Below are 26709 nucleotides of genomic sequence, written 5' to 3'. Positions count from 1 at the left end.
TTTATCTTTCATTTGTTAGTACATGTGTAATTTACAATTCGTTTCATTCGTGTCTTAAAAATACACTACAGTAACAAAAGTATACTGTAAAACATTAATAAATTGGGACTTTAGGTGTTAGACTATGTTTACCGACATCATATGTTACTTTGCAATAACGATTCTGATATTTGAAGTAAATTGATTTCTCGTCATCCGGGTACGGATCTCTGAGCCAGCTCGAGAGAAGCGTATAATTTTCACAGTGCAGCACAAGGAAGACATCATTTTATTTGCAAAGATTCATCTACCGATAAAAAATGCAACATTCTAAACAAGTTTCGTGTAAATGTTTGTTGCTCCATGACAAACATGTAAATTACATCATAAATGCGATGCATACTGCAAAATACCTTAAACAGCAATGAAATCGAAAACATACAGACCTGATTGTAATATGTTATCAGGTAACAAGATAGAGTTTCGAATTACAGAATTAGAACGTAATCTGGTGACGTTAGAGGGAGGTAAACAAGAATATACTAACAAGACTGTGGTGGTTTTTAGTTGGATTTAGAGTGAAGAAGTGAAGAAAATGTATGTGTGTAAGACAGTTGATGAACGTCGATGTGTTTGTCAGTGTAAGTAATGGACCCTGTCTTGTTTTATGGTGATAAGTTGTAAAAGTATAGCAAATTATGAATCTGAATCTGGAAAAAATTATGAACTACAAAATAAATGACCAGCTACTCCTAGAAAATTTGTTAATGAAGATTAGGGATAAAACAATATCTTATGCTTCTTTTATGAAATTATTTTGCATTATTGGAGGCTGAAGTTAACACAGACCAGGGCCATTAACAGGGAATTAAAAAGATCTGGAGTCTATTCGCTTGAAAAAAGATTAAGTGTTTGAGGTGGGGAAAAAAAACAACTTCTTATTTCTTCAAATTAGAGAATAGTGAAATCTCTTTTGATTAGAGAAAAGAGACTTCATTTGCAAAACTATACCTAGAATTCAAGAGTTGCTATCTCAAAATTTCGCGATAAAATAAAACACAGCGTGGCCGGACTACATAGATGGTGGTCTAAAAATGATTGATTTACAATCATTCAGTCACTTAAGCTGGGTTGGATGAGAAGAACAGCTCAGTCATCAGGTAAACTGCATCTGATTCTTCAGTCAACAATCGATTTTAATAAGATGTTTCACTGTGGGAATGAATATATAAATTTCTGTGGAATGAACTGTCGCAATTTATTTAGGAAAGATTTATTTAAAGCTTGGAGTATCCTGAACAGCTCTGAATCTATGAGAATTGTTCTACAAAGTTCTATCCTGAAAACTCCTCCTTGATATATATCCAAGATATCCAAGGTAACAGGAACTTTGTTTTTATCTGAACTGGTTTAGGGATGGAGTTTTTACATTGAATTACTTAATTTAAAAAAAAAAAAAACACTTTTATATCCTTGTTGAGTTTCTGCATCATTTTCAAATTAACACTAACTCTCTACATGGACTAGTGACATCACTGAAGCTTTTTAAAAGAAAATTAGAGTTTCATTTAGAAAGACCTCCACAATTAATTAGATCGGTTATTTTTTTTTTAAAAAAAATTCAAGAATAGAAAGATATTCCAAAGATTTTTATAACAGAATTATTACACCAGTGTTAATACCTATTGGACCAAGTAAATAGAACCAGGAGTTTGATATTGATATGGAAAAGTGGTCAAAAATATGTAAACCACCTTTTACAGTAACCAAAATGTTATAGTGTTTCGAAGTTAGAATCTTACATCACATACTGGATACCGACACATTTCTATATAAAGTAACACTACATCCCAACCCACTATGTACATTCTGTAATGTGGAAAATGAAACCATGGTCCATTGTCTATGTACAGAGGTCCCAGCATTTCTGAGATCTGAAAACTTGTTGGAGTTTTTAAAAATTATATTTGCCTATAACAAGGATTCCTCTATTGTTGGAATAGTCTCATACCGTTGTAGCTATGTGGATAATTAAATCTTAATCATTATCAAGCACTACATTTATAAAATTTAGATGTCTTAACAAATCCTTGAATGCCCTCATTCATGCCCTCAAACATAATTTTTGGTACAAAAACATTAGTAATGAAAGCAAACAAATCGAGAGGTATTTAGGTTTAAACTGGAGAAAATGGAAACCTTTTCTAGATTCATAGGATGGTTCTATTGTTCTTATTTTGTATGTTATGTTTTGTAATTATCCTAATTGTATAGTCTTGACTTAGCTGATTCAACTAAATGTATTATAAATATTTCTGTTGTATCTCTCTCTCTCTCTCTCTCTCTCTCTCTCTCTCTCTCTCTCTCTCTCTCTCTCTCTCTCTCTCTCTCTCTCTCTCTCTCTCTCTCTCTCTCTCTCTCTCTCTCACTCTCTCTCTCTCTCTCTCTCTCTCTCACTCTCTCTCTCTCTCTCCTCTCTCTCTCTCTCTCTCTCTCTCTCTCTCTCTCTCTCTCTCTCTCTCTCTCTCTCTCTCTCTCAGATTTAAGTCTGTAAGATTTCTCTTGCCTATCCAGGCACTGATATACTTACAAAATTGTGGACGAGGGATGTGTATTGATGTGAAAGTAAGTGAATGAATGGAGAACACGTTCATAAGTTCATTTTGTTTATGTGAAAGATATCTAAGTTGATGACAGATCTTTAATTTACATCATGTAGTTTTAGGCATTTGGTTAGGATGATAAATCATGATGTATGGATTCAGTGGTGATGATGATGATGATGATGATGATGAATAAAAAAAAATGAAAAAAATGAACTACAATTAACGATACGGATACAATTATACATGGGCTGAAGTATCCAGAGCGACAAGAGATCATTTCGTCACGAACAAATGTACGATGTCTTTCTAAGCCCTTTTCATAGGAAGTACGCTGTAAGGCTCGATCCCATACACACAGGAGACACTTGACGAGGGACAAGGCTATCTAAATTCTTGAGATTAGTCCGCAATGCGGAGTAAAACACCACAAATGGTCCGTCTGTGGCAGAGGCCAACTTTAAAGTGTAGCTTTTGAAAAACAGAATTAACAATACCTAAAGTAAATTTTCTTACTTACCATCATATCTTAGTTTAATTCCGAACTGGTCACGTGTCGTCAAGCTTCAATATGACCCAGAATCAGAGGACATCCTCTCAATATTCCACTGTATCTGAAACGAGAGTCCAAACTTATTAGCAGTGTATCATAAAGCGCTGCCAAGACGGAGACTAATTATACAAATTGTGGGGCACACACGGTGTGTACGTGATTAGGTTACCTAGCAAGTTATGTGTTACACTGGGAGATAATTACATTCTGACATTTAAAGTGTGTTGATTTGAATTGTAAAATTTGCGATCTGTCATTGTTTAATGGTATACGAGGAATGCTCGTCCCAACTGATCACGTGGCACGTGCATATGTTTGTCTCCAAGGTACAGCTCCATGTTACTTCAATATGCATACATGTTGTCTTCACATTCAAGGTGTTGTCAATTAAGAATAGCCGTTATATTAATCATCAGACGCGCCTACGCAATAGTTAACGTACCGAAGTTCTAAATGAAACGCTGGTAAAGGCCATAACTGACCCATATTAGGTATATCAAAATCGGTGAAAAATAATATCTTCAAACTTATACGGCATTTAAAGAAAAAATATCTTCATAAGTCGGGGTATTCCATCTTTATTGTGTTAATAAAGATACGTCAATTTCCAATAACTGTATACTATGTTGTAGATATATTGTCAATCAGGCCTCGTGACTTGGTACAGTAGCATGGCTGATGAATCAGGATACATGCGGTCAAGGACACTGTCATTATCTAAAGGTGAGGGGTCATTATACACAGGTAGTGAGGGGTCATTATAAACAGGTAGTGAGGCGACATCATACACAGGTAATGAGGGATCATTATACAAAGGTAATGAGGGGTTATTATACACAGGTAATGAGGGGTCATTATACACATGTAGTGAGACGTCATTATACACAGGAAAGGAGACGCCATTATACACAGGTACATACATATACCATTATACGTAGATTGTGTATAGGGAATAAATTTCAATTGAATTAACGTGTCTTGATATATGTAAATATAGTTATTAAAACAATCATTTACAAGTAAAACATTCTTACATTGCTGGTTTGTGATAAAACTGGCCTTTTCAGTCTAGGGACTTTTATGAGCTTGATGAAGAGCTTGAGAACCAGAAATTGATAAGTATAGATAAGACAAACGTGAGTAAATATCACTTATCATTTACACTATAAAACATGGTCATACAAACTCATAGAAGCATGACCGAGATATCGTAAACACGTAAACAGCAAATAGCATCAAAATATTTGTCAGAGAAAATCAGCACAGAGTAAATGACGAGCTCCTCTATTCTAGTGACACCTGTTCGTAAACAGGTACGTGTTACATAATGTTGTGATGATTTATTTTTAAATCAGTGACGTTTTATTCAATAAACGGTTTCATGCTAAAGGAATTTACTTTAACACCCACAACAGAAAACAAAATAACATTTCAATGTAACAGCTATAGATATGAAGCCAAACAAATTTCATGTTTGACACAGAAACAACGTTTATTTGCCAATATCATCCATCGTGTGATAAATGGGACCTGTGACTTGTTCTCGGGTTGCTATATTGAGCAGGGCGGTACCAGCTTCAGTTGTCGTCTGTTTGCTGGGAAAGACAGGATACCGCGGCCCATATACAAAAGTGTATCATTTTTAGACTGAAATATGACATTATGAAAAATGGTGGTCAGAACCCTTTATCAGACAAGTTGGTAACAATTCCTTCGTGCCTGAGTAAAAGGTGACTTTGGTGTCTGTTTACTGAGGACGAAGATACTAAACTGATTCACGCCATAGTTAACCATCCAGACGATACAATAAACAATGTCTTGAACATTTTCGTCGTGTTATAGATTTTCCAAAGACTAACAACCTTGGGGGAACCTGTATGATAGCGTTTGTTATACCAGCTGTTAAATATTCTCTTAGTATCAATATGCCGCAGTCTTTGGCCGGCCGGATCGTTAGGGTCGTTAGCTTTGCCTGACGTCTTAGTGTTAAGTGACAGTCTCCTGACGGACAAAACTAGTTTAACGTTTTTTAATTCCAAGGTTTGCCATCATACTGCAATTGGCATGTGCTGACGGTGTACAGTGACAAGACGTTATACAACGGAATACCGCAATTAGACTCGCATGTCGCATGAAACCCGACAGCTAACTCGGTCCGTGTGACAACCTTGAAACATCAACGAATCATTGATACTATGACTTTCAGACTACATGGCCTTGAATAGCACAACTTAATAATGGAATTAGGGAAACAAGTTCGCACAAGAAAAGCTAAAATTCGAAACGAACATTTTTTACTATTAATGTCAACATTTGAAAATCATTTTCCTGTGAGTTTCCTGAATAAAACTTCATGTACGATTGTGACAACGTCAACACAAACCAAAATTGCCAAGTTGTTATCCTCACGGAGACTGATAAAATATGTTACACATGAAACATTTGTCATTTATTTTCTGTACCCTCCTGGCAGTGTACCTACATAGCAATATCTACATATTTCACTTTTTATGTGGTGCTTTATTTTCTGCCGTGCAATTTTAATTACCTCCTGTGTCACCAGTCCAACCCTGATCAACATGGCGAAAAAGAGCCCAGGATGTCACGTGTTAATAACGCTTCCCCTTATGTGCAATGCTACGTACTGTCGTAAGACAGTATAACAAGACACGAAGTTTATTTGAATTACATTTGAAGAGAGAAATTTAACAGCTAGGAATCAGCATGAACAAATGTATGATGAAAATCTGAGTAAGTGTAGTTGTGTAATACAAGTTTGAGGGGGAAGGGGTGTAATTTCTACAACACTGGCTTATTCTGGATCTTTATACCCTTTTGAATTAGACTTTTTGTATGAGGAGTGTATATCCTACCCACACTGACTGGTGACAAAACACTTTCTCATTTAAATGCAGCACACATATAATATAATGATATTTTATAGAAATTGGTGTTGGTTTATTCGTGTTTGTGTAAAGGCTCAGTAGGTCGTCATTGACGCCGTGGGTCTTAACATAAGATCATAGAAATTATAATTATAATCATACTCAATAAGGGGAGGAGAGATTGTATAGATATACCGTACTCAATGAGAGGAGAGACTGTATAGATATACCGTACTCAATGAGAGGAGAGACTGTATAGATATACCGTACTCAATGAGAGGAGAGACTGTATAGATATACCGTACTCAATGAGAGGAGAGACTGTATAGATATACCGTACTCAATGAGAGGAGGAGAGACTGTATAGATATACCGTACTCAATGAGAGGAGAGACTGTATAGATATACCGTACTCAATGAGAGGATATACTGTATAGATATACCGTACTCAATAAGAGGAGAGACTGTATAGATATACGTACTCAATGAGAGGAGAGATTGTATAGATATACCGTACTCAATGAGAGGAGAGACTGTATAGATATACGTACTCAATAAGAGGTGAGACTGTATAGATATACCGTACTCAATGAGAGGAGAGACTGTATAGATATACCGTACTCAATGAGAGGAGAGACTGTATAGATATACCGTACTCAATGAGAGGAGAGACTGTATAGATATACCGTACTCAATGAGAGGAGAGTCTGTATAGATATACCGTACTCAATGAGAGGAGAGACTGTATAGATATACCGTACTCAATGAGAGGAGAGACTGTATAGATATACCGTACTCAATGAGAGGAGAGACTGTATAGATATACCGTACTCAATGAGAGGAGGAGAGACTGTATAGATATACCGTACTCAATGAGAGGAGAGACCGTAATTGTAATATATGTTGTACCTCTATCTGTACCACAAATACCTGTGTTATGCATGTATGTTTTATAAACATCCTAACTATGAATCTTATTACTTCCTTTCGTTTGCCTGTATTAGATATTTCGGTCCACACCTGTAATCTGCCGTGAATTCTTTAAAGTGACATTAGTGTGTTAATCATGTAAATTTGTCGAGATTCCATCTGAACATGACACATGTTATTCTTTGTTACGTTAGAGTAGTCAAAACGGCTGTAAAGCATGATAAAATATTGATTATTTTCAGCGCCAAAAATATCAAAACTGATGAATATCTGTCATAAAATATCACGATTGTCATCTACATAAACACATTGGAATAAATAAATACACAAGTAGCAAAAACAAAACAGCAACCATTGAAAACCTCCTTCCAAGGTCAAACAGATGACGATATCAACATGTTCGCCCTTCAAGCAGACAGCTGATAGAGCAAAGGCATGTTTGACACAGAACAAATTGCCAAGTCGGGACGCTGGTAATTGTTCACGTGTAAAATTGCACAAAGTATGAGTCTGCCTTGTGTAATGAAATGCATGATCAATTAGCACCACAGCGGAGCAAATGCTTTTGATGTTACGATTAGAGAGCTTTCGATAAGGGTTATATTTTAAAGAATATTTCAACTGCAGTTTGAAAATTGTAACTTTGGTTAAATTGGTTGTAAGTGTAACTTTATTTTAACGCTCAAATACAACACATCAAAGCTGTAATCTTAAGCTGACATCGACGTAACGAGGTTATAATGTAAACATACACAGACATCGACGTAACGAGGTTATGATATAAACATACATAGACATCGACGTAACGAGGTTATAATATAAACATACACAGACATCGACGTAACGAGGTTATGATATAAACATACAGACATCGACGTAACGAGGGTATAATATAAACATACACAGACATCGACGTAACGAGGTTATGATATAAACATACACAGACATCGACGTAACGAGGGTATAATATAAACATACACAGACATCGACGTAACGAGGTTATAATATAAACATACACAGACATCGACGTAACGAGGTTATGATATAAACATACACAGACATCGACGTAACGAGGTTATAATATAAACATACACAGACATCGACGTAACGAGGTTATGATATAAACATACATAGACATCGACGTAACGAGGGTATAATATAAACATACACAGACATCGACGTAACGAGGTTATGATATAAACATACATAGACATCGACGTAACGAGGGTATAATATAAACATACACAGACATCGACGTAACGAGGATTACTATTACTGTTACTATTAAGAAATGAAAAATTCACAATACAAAAAGTGAAATTATTGAGTGTCATACACCTTATTGGAACGCTGTCATCTTAATGTAAAATCGAGGTAAGCCTTTGGTAAGTCTGATGTGGCGTTTTTCACGGTTAGGGGACATATATAAATTGTAATCTTTAAGTGTCTAGGTTGATTTCACGACAATAATTCATTACCTTCATGATCTTTGGTCTTTAAACACTCTAAAGGACTTGAATCATTAGAATATATGTATATGTATATTATAAAGACTTTTCTTCTGACCTACGTATATACTTCTGGCATGCTACTAAAACTAGTGTTCGGAGTTGTTTTTGAGATTACCTTCAAAGGCCGGCGGATGTTTATGTTGGTTTTATTATGTACTCGCGTCAGGAAGTTTATTTTGAACTCTTCTCTTTATATTCAATGATCATTGGGCACTCTATCTTCAATCATAATTTGATGGCTACAAACCTAGTGGTGCAGTCGTTGTTCGCTGACGACCTGGCCCGCGGCTGGACTCGAACGATGAACGCCCGGGGCGGATTTGTCTTCAGTAATACAGGTTTCAGTCCATGTAACTAAACTTCATACATGTGCACGTTACATAAGTATACGGTTACAAGGAAGAGGTTTAACACGCGAAGCTTTCAAACTTAGGGTGTTTGTGCAGATGTTGCCATTCTACGTCGAGTACAAAGAGTTCGGTGTTCTCGTGGTATTTGATAATGCAAACAAACAGTACTAATATGAAAATATGATTAAAATCCACAACAATCTGTTATTTCACCATACGAATCAGTCAACTTCAAGTTGTTAGTATAGAACAACAAACACTACAACACAGGTGTGCACATATTTCCCGGTGTCCTTAGCATCGTCCTGCGATCAACATCCGACTGTTTCAAAGATAGGGAATTCTCCAAGGATACGTTTTTGTTCCATACACGATTAAATGTTATCCAACATGACAGAAATTTCCTATGTTGACAGCTCGTCAAGTCTATGCAAATGATTATACAAGGCTTTTCACTTCTCAAGCATGTCGACTGAATTTTAAAAAGTGAAATCGTTACGCTCCATCAAATTCTCCCTCGACACTACACACTTCCTGTGGAGTATTCTGTTAAGTATTGGCAGTGCTTTCCTAGGTGTTATATGAGAGTCTCTGAAAACTGTCAGTTTTTCTCATTGCTTCTCAACAAATCTTTATCAATCGTTTATAGCCAATATCAAAGGGATGCGCGAGTGACGATGATTACACGGATACAAACCCAGGTCTCATGAGTTTTGTATAACTAATATTAAACTTGCTTCATCATTCAGTAACTTAATAAGTGTTTTTAAAAACCATTTATTTAACAGTGCACGTAGCTGACAAATTGGAATGTTCGTCAGGATCCGGACAAGTATTTATGATCGGAGACATGATACTTTTATGACTAGCTGTATTTTGTGATCGTTTCTGATATGTGGTTTTAATTCAATTTCACCTGTGGTTCGGTAGGTTATAGAAGGGGCGACGGAGGGGATGTCATTTAGAACTAAGAAATGTATTAATCATATGTTAAGTAACAACGATATGACTCTAAAATTAAAACAAAAATTTAACGACTGAAAATGTCCTCTTTCTGGATAAAGTAATCCCACGTTTAATGTTACGATTCAGTGGTTTCAATCGTATGCACCCTCGTTGCTTTACTTCAAATCCCAGCAACGGGTGACGTCAGTACTGCCACTGCCGCAGTGGTGATGGTGGGTGTAATGTGTTGATGTGGTGAGGTAGTCGTGTGTGGCGGTATATAGAATCTATGTACATAAACAGACATAAGCATAAAGTCATACACTTGTGTCTTATTACCTAGCTAAATTGTGAAGCGTTTCTATGTTTGTATAATTATTCAGTTTTTGCTTTTTTGTATAACGTTTCTATATCTATTTACAAAAGACAGGTAATATTAGTTGTTTTCAGAGAGCCGTATCAGAAAACATGCAAAAAGTAAACAATACAGCTAAATGGAGAGAGAGGGAAATGTGCTCCGTGTTAAATTTGGTTCGTCCCGCCTACAGCTCCTGTTATCAGAAACCAATAAGGGAAGGATTGCAGGTTCACAACAACATCCCACTTTCTTAGCCTGTGGTGCTTACAGGTAACAATTATTCTTCCAGGTAACAAATGATTCTAAATTCAGGTAATTGCTCTGTGTTAGACAGTTGACAGCAATAAACTACAGGTTACGAGAGATACAGGATGATGAAAATATCCCTTTTCGTCGTGGCTTGTCTATAATTACACTGTTCCTACACGGATTTGAAATTCGATTCAAGGTGTCAACAACTGACAGATAAACAGATTTTAAAGAGGTGAAGGTTGATGAAGATTATGAAGAACCTTTAGGGTTGTCATAGTGACTTAAGTCGAACATGTTTGATACCTGTTATCATACCTCGTCATACCGTTGTTGTCAGTCTTGTTCTCATTCTCATACGTTACGTTTCTTTCTTGGATTAACCCAGATTTACATGGTGGCTGTCGTCGAAGAAGAAGACACTTACTCTTTCGGACCACCTGGTCTAATTCTCTTTGTACTTTGTCCAGGAATCACGGTGTAAATCTTTTTTGTGTTCATATCTTACCCCAGATTTAATCGAATTTGTGTATGAATTAAGTTTCTGTTGACATATCGGTATTTTCTTTGTTGTGCTTTTTTTTAACCACATCGACTCTGGTCTTAAGGACGCTAACTCTACCGGAACACTGTTTTATCATCCACTTACTTATTCAAATGTATCCCTCTTTTGTTCAGCTATTCTCCTCGTTTAATCCATCTCGTACTAACTCACTCATACGAATATTGTATTCCACAAATAATTGTACAGTTGTTCTATAAATCAGCACAATTTAATGCATGGACTTAGATTACGAATTTAATTTACAGGTCCTCAGATGTAATCTTTACCAATATCAACCTTTATACTGCTACACAGTAGTGTATTTCCGCCTAAGCGTTGTTTAGGACGATACATTATTGACGAAATTAACGGAATAATGAAGTTTGTGCATCTCCCTAATTCTTTATTTTAACATTGTTTTCGACCAATCCTGATTATTCTCCACTCGCCTTCGAGATTTCTGCTCTAAGGGCCTCAGAGGGAAGAAACAGTTGTATACTAGAGATGTAATCTAATTCATTACTGTGTAATTATTTTGTGATTGAAAGGTGCTTTCCACTAGTTTCTTTAAACTCTATGAATAAATTTGGAACAATAGCATCACCGGTAAGACCTCGAAGGATGAAACGTGCTGAAGTCACGTGACTTACAATGAAATCAGCGTTTGTTCTGTTAGAGATCGAAGTTTGCAAGCCAGTTGTCAGCGATTGTTGTTTTGACTAATCATAATTGACAACGATTTTCATTTTGTTACATGAGTGATCCGAGAGGGGTAATGGCATTACGTCTGTAGAATGGTGAGTGGAACTAACAAAATATCGTTTTCATTTATTACGTCATGTAGAATTAAGGGACGACTGGACCATGGAGCCTCCAGCGTTAATGGAGTCAAGACTGATATGGAAGAAAGCAATCAAAGAGGCTTGCCTTTATGCAATATTTTCTATTCTTTAATTTTTAATCATTTTATTTTTTCATTTCATGTTATAATGTTATATTTGATTATTTTTATCATTATAGCATAATATATCATTGTCAAACTTTATCAAAACCTTACAACGTATTTTAGATTACAAATGAAGTTCCCTGGAGTTGAGAACAAATCCCCATGACATGCTAGTATACCGTGTACGGATCTATATACATGCCTCTTGTTACTAACTACTAAAGAGTAATACAGCTGTGTACTACAATTATCGTTCTGACCGGGGACATCTTCCAAACACTCTTTGTCACATTCCTTCATCCAACGTTAGACGCGAACAGCTCCAGACAGCAATAACTCTATTAAACCTATAAGACACAGAGTAAAACCATCCATTACTACACACTTTCCCCCCGAACTTTATTCAGTATTATCCATTTTAACTTTCTAGGGGTATGTCTCTCCATCACCCAGGTGGTATGTCTCTCCAACTCACGGGGGTATGTCTCTCCATCACCCAGGTGGTATGTCTCTCCAACTCACTGGTGGTATGTCTCTCCATCACCCAGGTGGTATGTCTCTCCATCACCCAGGTGGTATGTCTCTCCAACTCACTGGTGGTATGTCTCTCCATCACCCAGGTGGTATGTCTCTCCAACTCACTGGTGGTATGTCTCTCCATCACCCAGGTGGTATGTCTCTCCAACTCACTGGTGGTATGTCTCTCCATCACCCAGGTGGTATGTCTCTCCAACTCACGGGGGTATGTCTCTCCATCACCCAGGTGGTATGTCTCTCCATCAACCAGGTGGTATGTCTCTCCATCACCCAGGTGGTATGTCTCTCCATCACCCAGGTGGTAGGTCTCTCCATCACCCAGGTGGTAGGTCTCTCAAACTCATTGGTGGTATGTCTCTCCATCACCCAGGTGGTATGTCTCTCCAACTCACTGGTGGTATGTCTCTCCATCAACCAGGTGGTATGTCTCTCCAACTCACGGGGGTATGTCTCTCCATCAACCAGGTAGTATGTCTCTCCAACACACGGGGGTATGTCTCTCCATCAACCAGGTAGTATGTCTCTCCAACTCACAGGGGTATGTCTCTCCATCAACCAGGTAGTATGTCTCTCCAACTCACGGGGGTATGTCTCTCCATCACCCAGGTAGTATGTCTCTCCAACCCACTGGTAGTATGTCTCTCCAACCCACTGGTAGTATGTCTCTCAAACCCAGTGGTGGTATGTTTCTCAAACTCACTGGTGGTATGTCTCTCCAACTCACTGGTGGTATGTCTCTCCATCAATCAGGTAGTTTGTCTCTCCAACTCACGGGGGTATGTCTCTCCATCAACCACTTAGTATGTCTCTCCAACTCACTGATGGTATGTCATTTAAACTCACTGGTTTATGTCTCTCCATCTCACCTCTGGTATGTTTTTCCAACTCACTTGGGTATGACTCTCCAACTCACTGATGGTATGTCACTCTAACTCACTGGTAGTATGTCTCTCCAACTCACCGATGGTATGTCTTTCCAACTCACTTGGGTATGTCTCTCCAACTCACTGGAGGTATGTCTCTCCACCTCACTGATGGTATGTCTTTCCAAATCACTTGGGTATGTCTCCCCAACTCACTGGTGTTATGTCTATCCACCTCACTGGAGGTATGACTCTCCAAATCACTCCTGATATGTCTCTCGAACTCCCTAGTGGTAAGTCTCTCTAAATCACTGGTGGTATGTCTCTCCACCTCACTGGAGGCATTTCTCTCCAACTCACTCGGGTATATCTCTCCATCTCACTGATGGCATGTCTTTCCAACTCACTGGTGGTATGTCTCTCCACCTCACTGGAGCTATGACTCTCCAAATCACTGCCGATATGTCTCTCGAACTGCTTAGTGGTAAGTCTCTCTAACTCACTGAGGTATGTCTCGCCACCTCACTGGTGGTATGTCTCTGCAACAATGTGTTGTGTGTAAACAATTTGCAGCCAGAAGTATGATCCTATGACAGTAACAAAAACAAGGAAGTATATAAAATAGTGATGCATTTTACAACCCTACATAAACATGCATGGTGTTTAATTATGTGCCTTCGTAAATGTTATTGATGTAAATTGGGAAGTGCGTAATGTAACCAGTTTTTGCTGTGGAGTAACCTTATTACAAGTCCTGTATCATTTTCTAGAATTTGATTTCATTGGTATTTAATATAGATATCGCTATTTTGTAGAAGGAAGAGCTGTTCATATCATTGACTTAACGGGGAGTATGTGTTGCCTACACTTACCGTGGGGTATCTTGTGGTTTCATTCATTTACCGAGGGGTATCTTGTGGTTTCATACACTGACCGAGGTGACCTTGTGTTTCATAAACTTACTGAGGAGTAATCTGTGGTTTCATACACTGACCGAGGGGTATCTTGTGGTTTTATACACTTACCGAGGGGTATCTTGTGGTTTCATACACTGACCGAGGGGTATCTTCTGGTTTTATACACTTACCGAGGGGTATCTTGTGGTTTCATTCATTTACCGAGGGGTATCTTGTGGTTTCATACACTGACCGAGGGGTATCTTGTGGTTTCATACACTTACCGAGGTGACCTTGTGTTTCATAAACTTACTGAGGAGTAATCTGTGGTTTCATACACTGTCCGAGGGGACCTTGTGTTTCATTCATTTACCGAGGGGTATCTTGTGGTTTCATACACTGACCGAGGGGTATCTTGTGGTTTTATACACTTACCGAGGGGTATCTTGTGGTTTCATACACTTACCGAGGGGTATCTTGTGGTTTCATACACTGACCGAGGGGTATCTTGTGGTTTCATACACTTACCGAGGTGACCTTGTGTTTCATAAACTTAACGAGGAGTAATCTGTGGTTTCATACACTGTCCGAGGGGACCTTGTGTTTCATACACTGACCGAGGGGTATCTTGTGGTTTCATACACTGACCGAGGGGTATCTTGTGGTTTTATACACTTACCGAGGGGTATCTTGTGGTTTCATACACTTAACGAGGTGACCTTGTGTTTCATAAACTTACTGAGGAGTAATCTATGGTTTCATACACTGTCCGAGGGGACCTTGTGTTTCATACACTTACCGAGGGGTATCTTGTGGTTTCATACACTGACCGAGGGAACCTTGTGTTTCATACACTTACCGAAGGGAACTTGTGTTTCATTCACTTACTCAGGGGTAATCTGTGGTTTCATACACTGTCCGAGGGGCCCTGTGTTTCATACACTGATCGAGGGGTATCCTGTGGTTTCATATACTGACCAAAGGGAACTTGTTTCATACATTTACCGAGGGGTATCTTGTGGTTTCATACATTTACTGAGGGGTATCCTGTGGTTTCATACACTGACCAAAGGGAACTTGTGTTTCATACATTTACCGAGGGGTATCTTGTGGTTTCATACACTTACCGAGGGGTATCTTGTGGTTTCATACATTTACCGAGGGGTATCTTGTGGTTTCATACACTGATCGAGGGGTATCTTGTGGTTTCATACACTGATCGAGGGGTATCTTGTGGTTTCATACACTTACCGTTATTATGAGCATTACACCCTCAAATATCAATAGATACGAAAGATATTTCATGAGAAGTTAATTACATAATAGCACGATTTAATGAAATGATTATCTCAATTATGTGGTCAATTGGACATTAAAGGAGTGCTGGTTTTACATAATAACACGACTTATCGAAATGATGATCCCAAAAAGTCGTGTCACTGTACAGCCTAAAACATCAGGAAAGATGAAGTATGCCGTTGTGTAGGTTGTGCATCGCGGGTGAATGTTGTCAAAGCGAGACAACTCCAACGTGCACTCTTTTCCATATATACGATAATAGCTGATTATTTACATTGAACTAACAGGGATCGTAACAACTACTGTAAAATGAACAGTTGATAGACAACGCGGTGATTGTAAAATGTGAACATTCTAGAATACAGAAGTTATGGTGAACAGTTGACAGACAACGCGGTGATTTCTGTAAAATGTGAACATTCTAGAATACAGAAGTTATGGTGAACAGTTGACAGACAACGCGGTGATTTCTGTAAAATGTGAACATTCTATAATACAGGAATTACGGTGAACAATTGACAGACAACGCGGTGATTGTAAAATGTGAACATTCTAGAATACAGGAGTTCAGTGAACAGTTGACAGACAACGCGGTGATTGTAAGATGTGAACATTCTAGAGTACAGGAGTTCAGTGAACAGTTGACAGACAACGCGGTGATTTCTGTAAAATGTGAACATTCTAGAACACAGGAGTTATGGCAAACAGTTGACAGACAACGCGGTGATTTCTGTAAAATGTGAACATTCTAGAATACTGGAATTACGGTGAACAGTTGACAGACAACGCGGTGATTGTAAAATGTAAACATTCTAGAATACTGGAATTACGGTGAACAGTTGACAGACAACGCGGTGATTTCTGTAAAATGTGAACATTCTAGAACACAGGAGTTATGGCAAACAGTTGACAGACAACGCGGTGATTTCTGTAAAATGTGAACATTCTAGAATACTGGAATTACGGTGAACAGTTGACAGACAACGCGGTGATTGTAAAATGTGAACATTCTAGAATACAGAAGTTATGGTGAACAGTTGACAGACAACGCGGTGATTGTAAAATGTGAACATTCTAGAATACAGGAGTTATGGTAAACAGTTGACAGACAACGCGGTGATTGTAAAATGTGAACATTCTAGAATACAGGAATTACGGTGAACAGTTGACAGACAACGCGGTGATTGTAAAATGTGAACATTCTAGAATACAGGAGTTATGGCAAACAGTTGACAGACAACGCGGTGATTTCTGTAAAATGTGAACATTTTAGAATACAGGAATTACGGTGAACAGTTGACAGACAACGCGGTGATTGTAAAATGTGAACATTCTAGAATACAGAAGTTATGGTAAACAGTTGACAGACAACGCGGTGATTTCTGTAAAATGTGAACATTTTAGAATACAGGAATTACGGTGAACAGTTGACAGACAACGCGGTGATTGTAAAATGTGAACATTCTAGAATACACAAGTTACGGTGAACAGTTGACAGACAACGCGGTGATTGTAAGATGTGAACATTCTAGAATACAGGAGTTACGGTGAACAGTTGACAGACAACGCGGTGATTGTAAGATGTGAACATTCTAGAATACAGAAGTTATGGTAAACAGTTGACAGACAACGCAGTGATTGTAAAATGTGAAAATTCTAGAATACAGGAGTTATGGTAAACAGTTGACAGACAACGCGGTGATTTCTGTAAAATGTGAACATTCTAGAATACAGGAGTTACGATGCTCTCTCCTAAGTTTGTTGTTCCTTACACAGCAAACTCTTCCATTTAATTTAAGATTACAACAAATAAGGTAATTTATGTGTGAATTTTAATTCATATGCAAGATTTTGTATAGCATATATTTCATGATCATTTATGTAAGCACTTCCATGCGACATGTACACAGTGTCATATTTGCTGGTCCAAAAGATCATTATCAAAATGTTGTAAAGGTTTATCACAGATCATACAACCAGGAAGAGCACGGTTCCTTCTGGACATCAATCTCATCCACAGTTCCTTTTCTGTACAGTGAATTTATTCATAAATCATACTCTCTGTACATAATGAATACTCTTCTGTTTTGCCACCAAACCAGAGCTCAACCTCGCGTTTTCCGCTTTCAACAGAATCGCTACCGTGGCAGATGTTCCTAATGAATGACAAGATAAAAAGCATTAACAAATATTTCAAATTGGATAAAATTATTTGTCAAAAAAAAAAAAAAGTGATAGAAATATTTTCTGGGCTCAATTACAACATATTTTTCATGCCATTTAACACCTTTGGCATGCAATTTTATTATATAATATAAATACAACCTCTACCAGACACCAAACATGCATCACAAAATTCACCAGACCTTTAAACATACGTCACAACCTCTACTAGACACTAAACATACAACACAACCTCCAACAGACACCATGTATACAACAGGATCTCCACCAGACATGCAACACAACCTTCAACAGACACCATGTATACAACAGGATCTCCACCACAACACAACCTCCAACAGACACCACGTATACAACAGGATCTCCACCAGACACACACACAACCTCCAACAGACACCATGTACACAACACAACCTCCAACAGACACCATATATACAACAGGATCTCCACCAGATACTCAACACAACCTCCAACAGACACCAAGTATACAACAGGATCTCCACCAGACACACGACACAACCTCCTACAGACACCATGTATACAACAGGATCTCCACCAGACACGCAACACAACCTCCAACAGACACCATGTATACAACAGGATCTCCACCAGACACACAACACAACCTCCAACAGACACCATGTATACAACAGGATCTCCACCAGATACACAACACAACCTCCAACAGACACCATGTAAACAACACAACCTCTAACAGACACCATGTATACAACAGGATCTCCACCAGACACACACACAACCTCCAACAGACACCATATACACAACACGATCTCCACCAGACACACGACACAACCTCCTACAGACACCATGTATACAACAGGATCTCCACCAGACACGCAACACAACCTCCAACAGACACCATGTATACAACAGGATCTCCACCAGACACTAGATACACAACACAACCTCCAACAGACACCATGTATACAACAGGATCTCCACCAGACACGCAACACAACCTCCAACAGACACCATGTATACAACAGGATCTCCACCAGACATGCAACACAACCTCCAACAGACACCATGTAAACAACAGGATCTCCACAAGACACTATATACACAACACAACCTCCAACAGACACCATGTATACAACAGGATCTCCACCAGACATGCAACACAACCTCCAACAGACACCATGTATACAACAGGATCTCCACCAGACACGCAACACAACCTCCAACAGACACCATGTATACAACAGGATCTCCACCAGACATGCAACACAACCTCCAACAGACACCATGTATACAACAGGATCTCCACCAGACACTATATACACAACACAACCTCCAACAGACACCATGTATACAACAGGATCTCACAACACAACAGACACCATGTGGATCTCCAACACAACCTCCAACAGACACCATGTAAACAACAGGATCTCCACCAGACACGCAACACAACCTCCAACAGACACCATGTATACAACAGGATCTCCACCAGACACTATATACACAACACAACCTCCAACAGACACCATGTAAACAACAGGATCTCCACCAGACACTATATACACATCAAGACCTTCACCAGACACAAGAAATAATTAATAATTTTGATTTAGTGAAGTTTAAAAGATCACTGTAAATGATAAAATTACCTTCCAACATCTATACAGAAGTCGCCTCGAATGGTTCCTGGGTTAGAGTCTAAAGGATTGGTGGCACCTAACATGACACGCCCGGTCTTTACAACACTCTTTCCCTGCCAAGCCTGTAAAAGACAAGTCCAACTTTCTTATCAGAAACAAAATATGAAAATTCTTTAGGAATGTTGTAAAAATTTAATCTGGACTGATAGCATTTAAGGATTATATCTGGACTGATAGCATTTAAGGATTGAATCTTGTTTATGTCAAGTTCATGGGATGATGAATTGAGTTTGTCTTGAGACAAATTTAATGAACTGCAAAGCAGTTCATGTTGGATTTGTCTCAAGACCAACTCAATTTATCATCCCATGAAATCGACATAAGCAAGATTCAATCCTTATATTTCAATTCACGCTTCTTTTTTCTATAGCATGGGAACTGACGCAATTTATCTTTTACTTTCATTTTCGTTTCTTGTCATATTGTTTGACGTCATACAGGCAAATAGTCCGTCATTTGAAGACAGATTATTGTGACAGGTTGAAATATATTTCAGTGTGGTTACTTAACATTCAATGAAACTTAAATAAGAACAAAATTAAATATATTTTTCGACAACTTTAATGAAAATTTAAATCACAGTGTGCAACAAAGACAGTGTGCATTTTTCCCCGGTGCGGTGTCGTCCAAGGACCTTAACGATAAAGAAATATTAGGCTTCAGTCGCTACATCTTTTGAAAAGTAAAGTTACAGTTATTAAATGTTGATTTCAATTTCTATTTTGATGTTTTTAAATCTCATACTTGTGGTATATTGCCAGTCAAGAAGTTGGGGAGTTTTCTCCCCTTACGATTCATGTTGTTAATCTGGTCAAATTCATCGGTAAATGAAACAGATCACATTTAGTAGATTCATTGGGTCTGATTTTGGTAGAAATTGAAATATTCATGTTTTAAATACTGACAGAAAATCAGTCATTCAGTAGAGACACATATTGTGATCCACTCACTCTTTTCTGACAAAATAAAATTGTTTAGAATTGTAAAAGGTAGCATCAACACAAACCAACAAATCATTAGCTCATGTTAAATGATATAGCACCTGTTCTATGCAGATGTTTATATATATATATATATATATTTGTAAGTGTAAGGGGCTTGATTTATACAAATAGAATACTTCATATGTACTTCAATTGTTGTCAGTCTGCATTTAACAGACTGAGAATGGCCTCTATGTATTTGATTTAAACAATTTTGAATTATAGTTAGTAAAGGTAACAGAAAACAATTTGTTTTAATTGATGTTCTCAACATTCCGACCTAATTCCAGTTTAATGTTTCCAGTGGAAATGGGGGAAATTGAAAATGAAAAGGACATTGTTAATCAGATCCTTTGCCAAGGGCATGGTATGTAATATTCCTTTATAGGAGTTCAGAGGTAATGGTTTATATGAAGGATGAAACAGAAGTAGTGATTTAATGATATATAAGGACGGTTTTGGAAATATATTATGGAGACACTGGAGTCAGTTCATTTGATTATCAAATGTTAAAATATATGACACAGTGCAGTTGTTTTGATGTTTGAATTTTGACATAATTGACAAACACAAAAATATACGCCAAATCAGGAGGTGTACATAATTATGCATACTGAAAGTTCTGTACACCAAAATAAAATGGAGAGTACTGATGATATATGGAATATTTGTGACTGAAACATGGGTAAATATTGATTCTAAAGTGATAATGAGTGGTTATGTTTGTCATACTGTCATTACAACATTTGTTTAGAAATAGCAATGATAATCTTAACTTGCCAAATCCAAAATGATCCCCAGAAAGCCAGTCTAATTCTTCTGATCAGTTCCAAAATCAAACGAGCACAAACAGAGACTAAAGGGAACACACATATGAAATTTGAGAGAGATCCATTCAGTGCTTCTTAAGAAATAGGGATAACAATCTTTACTTGACAAAATCCAAGATGGCTGCCCATTGGCCATTTTCTTTTTATGATCAGTGACAAAATGAAATGGGCACAACTAGGGACCAAGATAAACCTATGCATAAAATTTGAGAAAAATCTATGCAAAGTTTCTCTACAAATTGCGATAATAAACTTTCAAAGTCAAAATACAAGATGGCCACCAGGAGGCCATTTTCTTTTTCTGATCAGTACCAAATCAAACAGGCGTAACTAGGGACCAAAAGGAACATACACATGAAATTTGAGAAAGATTTATGCTGTAGTTCTCAAAAAATAGCAATAACAAAAAGTGTTCATGTACGGAGGGGGATTTGAATAGCCCACCATCTGATGAGCTAAAAATGTGTGATGTTCAGGAAAACCATGATCGTGCAATCATGTTCAACAATAGCAGCAGTGGCTGCCACAGCAGGAAAATAACACTTTGACAACTTTGTCACAGTTGGAACTTGAGAAGTTAAAAAAGGTGAAAGGTCTTGTGGATGATGCACGACAACAGACGAAATATGACAACTACAGGTTATCTTTACCTTTATTCAGGCTGTCTCTCATCTCTTAAACACCCGATGAAGATGAAATTGCAATGATTACCAAATATATTAGTATTTCCAAAGTGTCATAAATTTTTTATTAGTTGAATAAAATGAAGTAATCAGCTTTAGGTACTCACCATGGCAACGACTGGTCCGCTAGACATGTATTTGATCAATCCTGGGAAGAAAGCTTTGGACTTGAGGTCTTGATAATGTGTCTCCAAAAATTCCTTGGACGGCTGAAGAAACAATAAAGGTATTGTGCAACATCTATTCAGTTTCAAATAAGATCTATCTTATCATTACTTAAGTGCCCACTACAACAATGATGTCAAATATTTAAAAGTACATGGGGAGGCTTAATACAGAACAATGAAATACTCCAAAGCATCAAATGGTTTTTGATGTATACAGTTTGTTTGGCTTATCACAGAATACATGTTAATTATGAAGAGTCATATAGAGTTAGGACAAAATGTGTAAAGGCAAATTAAATATAAAAGCAATAAACAGTGTAATTGAAATTCTCTTAATCCTGTTGGCATTCATAAGCTAATGGATGCCAAATGAAAGCAGTTCATTACTAAACTATCACATCAATAGTTAGCATGTGAATTATCAGTACATCCAGGAGCCTGTGGTGATTCAGTGGATGATGGTACATGTTAATGTGTTGAAATATAGACATTGATTAGCCTTACCAAGAACATCACAGTAACTTCAGAAAAACCTCTCAGTAACACAACTCTGGACATATTTTAGTAGCTACTGAAGACTAGGGATTCCTGTTAAGTGTGTTGATACAAACATACAGAGTACTTCATTACAGAAATATAGAAATCCAGCATCTCTATTGACATCCAGATCAGGATTTGGCACAAATATTATACAAAATTACAGTTTAATATACAATTATACAAGAGATAGCATACAAAGCTATTGTTTACTACAGTATCCCCCCTCCCCCCGCTTTTTTTGGTTATGTTCCTTTATCATGTGGCACTCTCAGGAGTGGAGGTACACCTCAAGTGTTCCATGTACAATGCTAAAGGTTTTCGTTTAAGAACAAATTGCTTTTATTTTGTACAGCTGTAGTAGTGTATAACTCAGGCTGCTTGTCCAGGGAAGTAAAATTTACAGTCAGACTACACACAACAGTACAACCCTGCAGTACATGGACAGAATTCACATTCAACCCCAGGTCAAAGCTGGCTACATCCAGTTCCAGAGTCAACCTTGGCGTCATGGAAACCTGGACAATAGCCAGTGATAAGTGGAACACCTAATCATACTAAGCTGATCACCTGACACAGGCAATTACACTAATTATCTCTCAAAATGGAATCACATGTCAAAGATGTTGTTAATTAAAAAAACCTAGAGGAGTGTGGTGAGAAATCTTTCTTTAATTCACATTATGTAAAAAAAAAAAAGTATGTCATTTCTATAAAGTTTTCAATGTAATAACATTTCCAGATGTAATACGAAGTATATGTGTATTGATTTTTCTTGTTGAACACTTATGACACGCAAAAGTAGGAAAAAAAATCCATCATTTTTCAATATCAACAAGAGGCCAAGAGGGCCTGTATCGCTCACCTGGATCTTTATGACCAACGGTACTATATCTGTGCATATGTTCCACAGTAGGTGCTTAAAGCAATATGACAAATTACTCCATATTGGTTCTGTCCCTTAGTAGTCAGCCCCCTCAACTGTGCAATATTGAACTGAGACTTTCTTATTATGTTTCCAGTTAAATATAATTGATAGCTTTCTTTCAAATCAAGGAAAGAAGATGGTCCAACAATATACAAACAATATAGCAGAAAAACTCTTAGTTATAGCTGGACGGGTGACCCAGGATAGCAGAAGCTTATTTGCCCTTTAGATCATTGTTTACAAACACAGATACAACATATTTGAAACTTGCACAAGTCAACAATATATAGCAACAATTAAATATCAAGACAGGAAAAATTAAGGTACGTGTGATTATAAACCATAATCCTAACTCAAAACCAATAATAAATTGTTTCATGCATATCATTAGTGATGTCACCATGGTCAGTTAAGCCCCGTTACTGGAGATATATTGATAACAGTTTACTGTAGGCCTATAAACACTGCATAGCAAATGGGATCAACTTAGAATTTATTTATTTATGCCATAATTACGAAGAATCTTAAATCAAAATGAAGCTCTTGCAATTCTCTTTCCAATCATGTTTTCTGCATTTTAATGCTGTGAATAGAACATAAGTAATTGGCTAACATGTAGTTTTTCACATTACTCAGCTCAAGCCCCTCAGACCTCCAGGGGGCTTGGCCTAATCTATTTTTTGGAACAGTGTTACATCACTGTGAAAGGTCTTTTATAATTTATCCAAATTGTGCCAAGAAAATTTCCAGCCAAATATATTCCTTTAATAAGTCATTGGAAGGTTCTACATATTTGTATAGAAGCCTTTGTGAAACTTTTACTGGCCGAATATGATAGCCTTTGTTCAATCAGAAGTTGTTGATAATTTTACCAAATTTAACCCCAGTGACCTTAAATATTTTTATTGGTCAAGCTATTTTTTCACACACTATGTGGGCACCATAAAGGGAACCTTTAGGGAGTATTATGATCCTTGGCCTTAAGATTAATCAGCAGATGTTCAAAGGTTTAACACATTTGACTGTTGTGACCTTAAAATATGGGTCAATGTCATTTCTGTTCTCAATTATTACCGGGCATCATTGAGAACCTATTTCAGAATAATATCACTATCCTAGATGTTTTGGATAATCAGAAAATGTCATTTAAATGTTTAACACATTTAACCCCTGTGACCCTGACTATGGGTCAAGGTCATTTCTTTTTGCAAACTTTCTTGGACTTCATAAAAGGAACGTACTGGCCCAATATAATGACTCTAGGCTTTTCGATATTTCAGAAGAAATTTTCTAAACGTTTTAACACATTTGACCCCTCTGACCATGAAGATTGGTCAAGTTAATTTCTTTTAGCAAACTTTGTAGGACACCACAAGAGGAACATAGTAGCCTAATATAATGATTCTAGGCCTTCTAGTATTTGGGGAGAAGTTGTTTAAAGGTTTTAACATATTTGACCTCTGTGACCTTGAATATGGGTCAAGGTCATTTCTTTTCACAAACTTTATTACGCTTCATCAAAGCAACCTTCCAGCCAAATATAATGATTCTAGGCCTTCAAGCATTTTGGAAGAAGTCGTTTAAAGGTTTTTACACATTTGACCTCAGTGACCTTGAATATGGGTCATGGTAATTTCTTTTGGCAAACTTTGTTGGGCTTCATCAAAGGAACCTTCCAGCCAAATATGATAGCTCTATGCCTTTTGGTATTTCAGAAGAAGTTGTTTAAATGCAAAGTTGACAGATGCAGGACAGACAGACGACGAATGCTGCGCTATGGCAGAAGCCCTTTGGGCCAAGTGAGCTAATAATATTTCTATCAACATATTTTAAAATACAAGTAACAATTATATTATAATGCTTTTCATTCCTGGAACCCAACTTTCCTGCAGAGAACTTTACTTTTAAAAGTTCATCTTTTAAATTTGACACTCTTTTACCCGATTAAGCTGCTCAGATGCACATGTTACATATATCTCAAAAGAGAGGACTGCACTAAGTTCAGTATTTGTAGATATAAACATTGTGTATATATTTATCTGCCAATTACTGTTAACAAATAATAAATGACCCAAACAGAATTATTCATATTGCGGACTAAGTTATATAAATCAATACAAATTTTTGGTGAATTACGACAAAAATGAAACTTGTCCTATTTTTTGACAGAAAATTTTATATAAAACTTCATTTTTCACTAACTTGAGCTTTATTTGCATGTAGAAAGTGGTGTTCATAACGTTAGTCTCTTTTCCGAAATGAAGTAACTTAGCTTTTTTTCAAACCGCGGAGGCTAATTAAATATTAGTCATTAGTTGGGTTTTTTTTAATTGATACTTCAGCTTTACATAACATTACTTCTTAAAATCACATCAAACGGACGTCTTTCTTCCCAAGGACAAGACAAAAGCTTAGAACACTTGTGTCAATACAGGAAATAGGATTCCTATTAAAATGTTAACATCGAGTCTAGATTTTAATTACACAAAAATGACGTCACATTATATGCATACAAAGTTGTACATTTTTGTACAATGTTTGTCGAACATGTACTGGCAAGACATCTTCCCAGCTCTGGCTCATTTTTTTTTCATAATCAACATGTCTCTGTGCGTGACGTATAACTCCACGTGCCATGCCCTGGTAGGTGAAATAAAATGCCGGCCGGTGTCTGAAAATGAATGTTAGCTTACCGACATCATTTTGCATCCGATAAGCTGGAAGCCTCTGCTCTCGAACCGCTTGATGATCTCTCCGACGAGCCCCCGCTGGACTCCGTCAGGTTTCACCATGATGAATGATACTTCTTTCTGGTCGGACATCTTTACTTGTGAACGGTTGAACGATGCAAAAATAGACAGCAGGGTCGCGACCATGTGGACTACGTAAAAGGAAACGTGAGGTCGGAGGAAATTTCAACACCGGCCACGTGATTCACTACAAAGGCTTACAACTTCCGGTAAAGTATAAGTCGTTTCAATAAAGACCCACAGCGCCACGAGTGAGACCACAGATGTATAAAAACGTGTAGATATGACGATACGTGTGGACGTAAAGCTTATGAAAATAAATAAATGATACATGTAGAAGCATGCGGTGGATGATAATATGTCATGACCCAGGCCTACGCCATATTACATCAGCTCAATTTGGGAAAGACATACCTGCATTAACTGTTAGGCTCTGAACTAAAAAGAAATCAACTATACCGAGATGTAAAAGTAAAAATTATTTCATCAACTTGTTTTTGAGGTCCGCGATACCTAA

General features: G+C 37.4%; 2 protein-coding genes across 2 annotated transcripts in view; both read right to left on the bottom strand.

The window, feature by feature from the left end:
* LOC132558288 (uncharacterized) overlaps positions 1-3191 on the bottom strand; it is a 33144-nt gene extending 29953 nt beyond the window's left edge. The window contains exon 1 of the mRNA XM_060222832.1: positions 3103-3191. The gene's annotated coding sequence lies outside the window, so the exon portion shown is untranslated. The remainder of the gene's footprint in view (positions 1-3102) is intronic.
* Positions 3192-17263: 14072 nt separating this feature from the next.
* On the bottom strand, positions 17264-26351 carry LOC132558286 (nucleoside diphosphate kinase A-like). The gene is made up of 4 exons (XM_060222829.1): positions 26136-26351; positions 21918-22019; positions 19264-19376; positions 17264-17604 (listed from the first exon to the last, which is right to left on the bottom strand). The coding sequence occupies exons 1-4, from the start codon at positions 26316-26318 to the stop codon at positions 17490-17492; spliced, it is 513 nt and encodes a 170-aa protein (XP_060078812.1). The 5' UTR covers positions 26319-26351; the 3' UTR covers positions 17264-17489.
* Positions 26352-26709: the final 358 nt, after the last annotated feature.

This window comes from Ylistrum balloti, unplaced genomic scaffold (assembly GCF_031769215.1).
Source record: "Ylistrum balloti isolate Yb309-2 unplaced genomic scaffold, AGI_CSIRO_Ybal_v1 Utg370778, whole genome shotgun sequence".
In the NCBI taxonomy this organism is placed as follows: Eukaryota; Metazoa; Mollusca; class Bivalvia; order Pectinida; family Pectinidae; genus Ylistrum; species Ylistrum balloti.
Note: the sequence above shows the minus strand (reverse complement) of the source record. Positions and strands in the feature narration are given on the sequence as shown.